The sequence below is a fragment of the Notamacropus eugenii genome, chromosome 6 (genome assembly GCF_028372415.1).
Source record: "Notamacropus eugenii isolate mMacEug1 chromosome 6, mMacEug1.pri_v2, whole genome shotgun sequence".
Lineage (NCBI taxonomy): Eukaryota > Metazoa > Chordata > Mammalia > Diprotodontia > Macropodidae > Notamacropus > Notamacropus eugenii.
Window position 1 is genome coordinate 282,097,722 of NC_092877.1, and position 8,312 is coordinate 282,106,033.

The 8,312-nt window shown below is 36.2% G+C and overlaps 1 protein-coding gene across 1 annotated transcript in view; it reads left to right on the top strand.

The window, feature by feature from the left end:
• The window catches only part of DIAPH3 (diaphanous related formin 3), a 464,308-nt gene extending 461,028 nt beyond the window's left edge, over positions 1 to 3,280 (top strand). Inside the window, exon 28 of the mRNA XM_072617071.1 lies at positions 2,080 to 3,280. Within this exon, the coding sequence (XP_072473172.1) occupies positions 2,080 to 2,342 (263 nt within the window). The 3' untranslated portion in view covers positions 2,343 to 3,280. The remainder of the gene's footprint in view (positions 1 to 2,079) is intronic.
• The last annotated feature ends 5,032 nt before the right edge of the window (positions 3,281 to 8,312 follow it).

Genomic DNA, 8,312 nt, shown 5'->3' on the forward strand with positions numbered 1-8,312 from the left:
TGCTGATTATAAAAATAGCATTCTCATAAGAGCCCTGGTCAAAATGAGCATTCACTCTGAATTCAGGCAGCTTGATTTTACAAGAGATTAAATTAAAGCATGTGTAATGGTTGTCATCACATTTTAATAGAGGTTATTAACTTATTTCTTTATGTACAGGCAACTCTTAATTTTCTTTGCTAACAATGACAGATAGGGATGATAATTAAGATGTCTGATCATTACAAATTATCCAGACATTATTTTAGCCAATACCTTTTACTTCATCTTCCCCATCAAACATTTTTACCAGAGATTCCAAATAGCAGAACTGACTTATAAACTTTTTCAAGAGGTGTAGTGGACAGAGAGACATCTTCAAAGCCAGGAAGATCTGATTCACCTCTGACATATCAGATGTCTCTGGGCACACACCTCTAAGTAACCTGTAAGTGCTCAAGGCAGCTCACTAAGACTATAAGTTGCAGAGACGGTGCCAATCTACATTGTTAGAGTGAGTTTCCTCACCACAGAGTTTTCTATAGCAAAGAATAGCAGGTTCAATGCCTGTCCTTCCTGCACATCTATGATGGTGTTACCAACAAAATATTGATCAGCACTCAGAAAATAGCGTCAAGGTGACTCAGCAGTCAAGAGTTAATTATAGGATCGTAGAATTTTGAAATTGGAAGTGACCTGAAAGATCAGCTTTTCTAATACCTTTATTTTACATTTTAGAAAACTTTGGCCTAGAGAGGTGAAGTTATTTTGCCCAAGGTCACAGTTACAGTAAGTAGCAAAGCTAGGATTAACCTAGGTCTTCTGACTCCTAATCCTGTACTTTTCCCCCATACCACACAGTTTGAGCTACTAAGCTTTTGGGGCTAAGTTGTGCATATATTTTATTTGGACCTGAAAACCTGAACAACTTAGTTGTGGGAAGGGTCACAAATACCATTTCTGTATTGTTGCTTTCACAAGCACAGTTCGTGCAGTATAAACTGATAGAGCATAACTGCCCTAAGTGAAAATCACTGCTCTATTAGATTTTGATTTTTGAGTAACAATTGTCCACCTGATATAGAAGAAGATAGGAAAAGGGTATTTATTTTCTTCCAACAGCTAAAAGGTGATCATACTTCTGAAATTCGTTGAGATTGTCCAAGAAAGTGTGTAAAATACTCATCTATCACTAGGCGCCCCTGGTCAGGAAATGACAGTGCAGTAAATATCTTCAGCAGCCACCTTTTAATGTACAAGCTGTTTTCCGTTGGAATTTTCAGCACTCACATAAAACACACTGTCATGAGTAACTGCCTGTGCTCCAAAGTCATTATTATTGGGATAATGGAACATCTTTCACCGAATAACCAAAAAACTTTAAATGTCATGTCAAGTTTGTTGAAGCCATTTTCAAACCCTGTTCAAGGTTACATGAATATTGAGTAAGCCTCTTTTTTTAAAGTTTCAGATCTATGAGAAGAATCACTCATAAGACTATCAGATTTAAGTCATTTAATTTTGAGGGGGGTGGTAATCTGTCTAATACCTTTTGGAAAAGCCAGTCAGCTACAGCTGTTTCATCATTAGATAACTATAACAAATTCCTAATGGTGCTGTGATAAGTCAAGATCACTGTCACGTACTAGTAATTTACCAAACAGAAAGGAAAATAGATTTTCTTTTACAATTAAATGGTGACAAAAAATTGTTAATTGTGCTTTCAGATTTTAACACTATACCTACCATATCTATTCGTCAAAGGAATCCAAATAACTTCAATTAATTTTTCAATCTCTATGACCTTTCACTTTCTGTGTAGAAAACGGCATTAGGGTTTTTTTTAAAAACTATTACTAAAACAAATACTAAGAGAAAAAATTATTCTGAGGAAGTGGTTTTCATATACATAGATATCTTAATTTAGAGGACTTGAAAAAAAGACCTTTTATCTGTTGCAAATATCTATCTTTCACCTTTGTCTGTGTGTGGGATCTGTTCAATCTCAGCAGCTTTGAGATTATTTTTGAACTTTTGCACAGTCCTTAGTAATTCTTTTCTAAATTATAAGTTTTATGTTTCTTTCCTCCTTAATTATAGAGAACCAGAAGAAGCAACTGCTGGAAGGGTCCCATTCCCACCACAAACTCAGTTGCAACTCAACCAGGATTCCTGTCGCCAAGGAACTTAATTATAACCAAGATCCTCATTCATCCACTGTGAGGATCAAGGACATTGGGAAGAAGGAGACCTGTAACATAGAAGACACCAAAGAAAAGGAAGTGGAGCTTCTTGGCTCTGTTTCTAAAACTGAATCACTTCCTGAAGTGGAGGCTCTGCTGGCAAGACTTAGAGCTTTATGAATTCTATAATGCCGTACTATGCTTGGCTGCAACACTTTATTTTAAATGCCTTACTTTTGTATAACTGGCATTATATAGTTATACCTTTCAAAGTATATCACAATTTTATCTAAAATTCATACTTTCAATGCTTTTGCTGTATGTTTGAGATATTGTACAAAACTATAATTGCCTTAATGCCTTTTTGTTGACAATCTGTTCTACTATAGTTGGAAAGAGAGATTAAATTATATGTAATATTCTAGTGAATAGGTGGGTGACGACTTTATTCACAGTGTTTTCTTAAAGAAAATATATGACATGCCTGCAGGTCTAAATAATTATATTGGATTTGCTGTCTATGTCTAGTTCAATGAATCACATATCTTAGAACTCAACTCTTGCTGTATACATGCATATTTGTATTTATATATGTCTGAATTCTTTCTGTAGTTATGATCTGCGTTCTATCGTTGTAACGTCAGAAACATGAAACAGACACAGAATGACAGGTAGACACATAATCATTGCTGAATTCAGTCTGATTAGATTCTTCTAAACAGTAAGGCATATTAAACCCATTGCAAATATATAATGTATGAAGACTATACGACTTAAACTTGTGTACAGTGCAGATGGCATTTATATAAAATGAATATATCTTATACCAAATTTTTGCTGCTGAAATTTTATTTCTGTTCCAGAAGACTCTTTTAGCTTTCAATCATGGCTGGGGTACAAAATTATCATTTTGTATTTTCACAACTGTGCTTTTTTTTTTTTTAATATCATGAGCTAACAGTGTTGCTGGTTTTATGATCTACATGACCATCAATAACTTTTACAGATAGGTTTTAATAAATAGGTTTTCTTTTTAAAAATATTTTACATAAAATTAGGGGCATTGCTACTCTGTTAATTTCTCATCAAAGCAAATAAACTTGCACTGAAGGAAAAAAGTTGCTTTGTGTGATTTCTCATTTAAACTTATGGTACACTATGAGTTAATTTGGAGGTAGGTTATTGCTGTTTGTGTTATAAAATATACTATAAGGTCTTCTGCCTTCAGTTAAAAAGCAGTTATATGGAACCAGTCTTGGACAGGTACCCTGCTTTTTATTTCCTTGTTGAAGTTGCCTCCTTTCTGCTCCAAGTTAATAAAGTTAATTAATTAGAACTGTGAAACAGGGCCTGTTTATAGACTTTGGGGAACAGAGTGTTTTCCATAGCCATTGTGGGAATAAATTGTTCTCCTTTTATGCATTACTGAAATGTGCATTTTACCCTCTAGTTATAGTTCCCATTTTCCTGAAAACAAATAAAACAGCAAAAGGTAAAAGACATTTACACATTTAAACAGACAACAAGCCCTAACAGCAAAGCAGAATTGCTTTGTTTAGAAACACATTTACAGAAGAGAACTGAAGGTATCAGTTCCTAAAATGAATTTGAGAAAATTTCTTTTAGAGAGTATGTTAAGAAAAAAAACAAACAAAGCTTACACTTATTAAACTGAATGATGCCATCATGCCAGTTTGTGAGTGGCAACAGGTCCAGATCACCAAGGGAATATTTGAGACTCAGAAAGCCCAAGTAAACAGAAAACAAAGAAGTCTGCAGGAGTCAAACCAGGAAGCAAATAGAAATCAAAAGGACCAAGTAGAGAACAGAGACAGCCAGGAGGTCCAAAAATCATGCACTAGCTAGATCAAAGGGCCAAACAAACATTCTACTATCAGAAGATTCCCCAGGAACTGAACTTGTTTACTGAAGGTAGGTAGGTGAGCAGGCACTAAGAGCAAGGAAAGAACCCAGATAAAGGAGGTAGTATGCCATCTCACCCTCAACCATCATTATACCCCTCGCACCCTAGGGAGAGATTCTTGAGTGAGCATGGCCTGGAGACCTAGAGTTGATGAAAACTGAACACCCATGACTGGGTGAATGAATGCAGGGGTGGAGAGGCAGACAGGATTCCAAGACAGGTACTTTTCTTTATCAAATACCCCTTAATAGGGAGAGAGTGACAGTTAAATTATACAGATACAAACACTCTCATAAAAAAATGTGTGTATATCTGTGTATGGTAAGATTACTTTAGCCAACTCCAAATTACAATTAAAGCTATTATTACTGCTATCTCTTGGAAAGAAAGCATGAGTTCAGTTTCATGATCCTGAGCAAACTACATTTGTTCATCTGAATTAGTGGGTAATAGTCCAACACAGATCTATCTGATACAATTTAGTACACTTGAAAGAATAGGTATGTTCCAGATGGGCTCAAGACTAATCCTGAATCAAGACGAAATTATACCTTTCCTTTCTTCTCACCCTCCTTTTTACGTAAGGAAGGAAATTGTGTCAAGAAAAAAACTGGATGACTGTGCGGTCACTGAATTGTCTACGAGCAAAACCCTTCTGCTGCTAATTGTACTGTTTTCTTCCCACTCTCAAACATTTAAACTTATTTCAGGAAATCAAAAGAAAACCCTATTAATTTCATATATGTCTGTGTGTTTCCTTAGCAGTCTATATTTTGGAATATTTGAGTAAGATACATCAGAAACAATTATTCTGTTTATTTGGATATTTTGACAATACTTACTGAACTTTCCTAGTAAGAGACCAACGTAATCAGTTCTGTGTAGTAGCCAAAACTCAAAATTGTTGCGATTGCCATCAGTCACATGAACATCTGTGAATGATTCAAACATGGTGGTTTCACTATAATTGGCTATACTTCTTCAGTGACTCTTATTTTGAAAGGTCATAATCCAATTAAGAGCTAAGTTGCCTAGTTAGAAAATTTACCATTTTAGTCTGCAACACATTTTATTCTGTATTTCATCCCTAATTAAACACTTTCTCAATCCACATGCCTGAGATGTTTGGGCCCAAGACCACAATTTTATGTTTATTTCTGTGACAACCTATTTGGGTTGGCTGTGTGACTTCTGAAAAATGATGTTTCCTCATAGATAAAATGCTAATTGGATTGATAAAGAAAAGGTATTCATTTCCTGTTTTCTTCACATTAATTATTAGAAGCAGTTTGAATAGATGTAGCTGGCAATGCTTTGGCCTTATTTTTTTTCCTAGCAAATCACTCTATGTTCGCTGTTGTATTCCCTTGCCTGTCATGAGTGCTCTTAAAACCTGTTGGTGAGCCAAATAGTTAAATCATTTTGCCCCAAGGACTTCTGTTTAACAAAGCGCACAGTGAAGGTGCCAAGAAGCCATAGGAAACTAACGAGACTTCAGAATTATCCTAACATTTCTCTATAAAATGTAAATGTGCTCCTTTTTGTTAAGCTTTCCTATACAAATCTCAGCCTTAAAAGGTATATATGTGAATATTTTAAGGGTTAGTCCTTAAGGGGGAGGCCTTATAAGGGAGGCAGATGATAGTATAGTACAGTTCTCATTTAATAGCTAATTTTAATCAAACATCATTTTGTTTTAACAATACACGTGAATTACTCAAAGACAAAAAAAGGTCTTATTTCATCCAGAAAACTTAAAATGGAGAGGATCTTGAATGCTACTCATTTTTAAAAATCCTAGTCAGTTCCTCAAAATAATTAGAAATCTGGATGACTACCTCTTTGTAATATATCTTTATACAGGCTGATATTTTGGAGGTTTCTTAGGCATTCTGAAGTCTGATTTTTTGAAAGCCATTTAATGATGAAGTTGGAATTATTATCAGGAACGGCAGATTTTATTGTGCTACACTTTTTAAAAGTCTTATTATATCACTGTTGTATCATGCTACTAACCCCCTTTGTTTTGAAAGGCAATTCTTAAAGGTTGAGAATTTCTTATTTTCTCTTGGCATTTTTATATCTTGTCATATTTTGACTGCACGTCCACATCTAAACATTTCCAAATGGTACTGCATTTGAACCAAAATGTTATTTATTTCTCCTCTTCATTTTTTGTCCGCAGGGACCTGAAATTCATGTTCAAGATAAATGAAGATAGGAATTCAACTACTTTTGTCTGTAAGTCCTCCTGGGTGTGACTTATTGAGAGCCATTGGTGACTACTGCTAGAACCCATCAACTAGAAATAAGCATCTTAGAGGAAGATTATACAGGATAAAACTGGGTCTAAGCTAGAAATTAATACCAAAATGAAGTCTCAGATTCATGCCATACTTTATTCCTTAGCAAAACCTCAGATGCAGATCCAGTTTTGTTTGCCTAAATCAACATTTATTAGGCTCTGATAAGTACCAGACACTGTGCCAAAATGGTAATAAAAAGATAAGCAACAGACTTTGCTCTCAAAGGCCTGACATTCTTACTGAGAGGAAACAATTTGTACAAGATGTAATGACACAGAGCCTCTCATCAATTTGATGAGTACCCCTACTCAGCCTGCGATCGTGCCACTTTGTCTGAAGGGCACCTTCCATGGAGGTAGATTCGCTGTAGCAACTTGCTGAAAGGAAAGAAGAAAACTCCTGATTGGTTGTCAATGACTTGGGCTGTCTCCAAGACCATGGGCAGCCAAGTGGTGGCAGGGTCCATCTGTTCCTGTAGTCTTCTCAGCAAGGGACTGAAGCACCTCGATCCCTATAAAGGATGTGTGTTCGTCCTTCGTTGCTGAAGAAGACCATGCCATCAGAGAAATAATGACATGACTTGCACTTGACTTTGTTTTGAGTGAGGGAGGGCTGTGCAGGTCACCAGCCTCACTTCTCCTCCAGAGCCATTTGAATCCAGTGACCAGATATTCATCAGGATGACTGGAGATGACTCAGGATGAGGCAATTGGGGTTAAATGATTTGCCCAAGGTCACACAGCTAGTGAGTATCAAGTGTCTAAGGTGAGATTTGAACTCGGATCCTCCTGACTCCTGCACTGCTCTATCCACTGCACCACCTAGCTGTCCCCCTATAAAGGATACCCTTCTAATAAAGACCCAAGCCTTGTAATCTCATCAAAAATATTTAAGGGAACTCATCCAACTGATCACAGGCTTCCCTCATCCTCTGTATTACAATAAAAAATTAAAAGGGAAATATTTAAAATATAATACAAAATATTAAATACGAAAAAAGTAAGAAGCACTAGCAGTTGGACTATCATGATAAGCTTCTTAAAGGATGAGACATTGAAATTATTTTGAAGGCTGCAGTAATTCCGTGAGGCAGATGTGAATGGTAGTACATTCTAGGCATAGGGGACAGCCTATAACAAGGCATAGATATGGGACATGGAATGTCACATACCAAGTACAAGCTGCCTGTTTTTACTAAAATAGTGCTTAAAGGAGAACAATGTCCAAAAAAACTTGAAAGGTAGGCTGGAGTCAAATTATGAAGGGCTTTAAATTAATAATTGTATTTTGTATTTGATCCCAAAGACAAGAGAGGACCCCCTAGAATATTTTGTAATAGAGAAAAGACTTGGCAAGATCTGTGCTTTAGGAATGTTAATTTGGCAGATATGTGAAAGATCTATTGGAAGGGGGCACACTGGAGGAAGGGCGAATAATTAGGCTATTTGTAGTCTAGGCAAGAGGTGATATTGACCTGGGTTATCATGGTGACTATGTAAGTGAGGAGAACGGGATAGATGAGAAATATTGTGATGATGCCCATAAATAAGAGGTGGCAATTTTTTAGATAAAAGCAATAAGGGACAGAAAGAGTCAATACTGATTCCCACATTGAGTTGAGTCTGTGTTATTGAGAGGATAGAATTTAAAATTTGAAAAGAAGAATTTGAGTGAAAAAATAAGAGTTCTGTTTTAGACACATTTAGTTTGAGATGCTTATGGAACAGATGACAGGCAATGTCCAATAGATGGTAACGCAAATCTGGAGTTCAAGAAAGATACTAGGGCTAGAAAGATTGATCTGGTAGCCAGCCATCTGTATAGAAGAGATAGTTGAACAATGGGAGCAAATGAGATCACCAAGAGATAGAGCAGGTAAGGAAAGGGATATAGGCCCAGGTAGATACTTGGAGTACAACT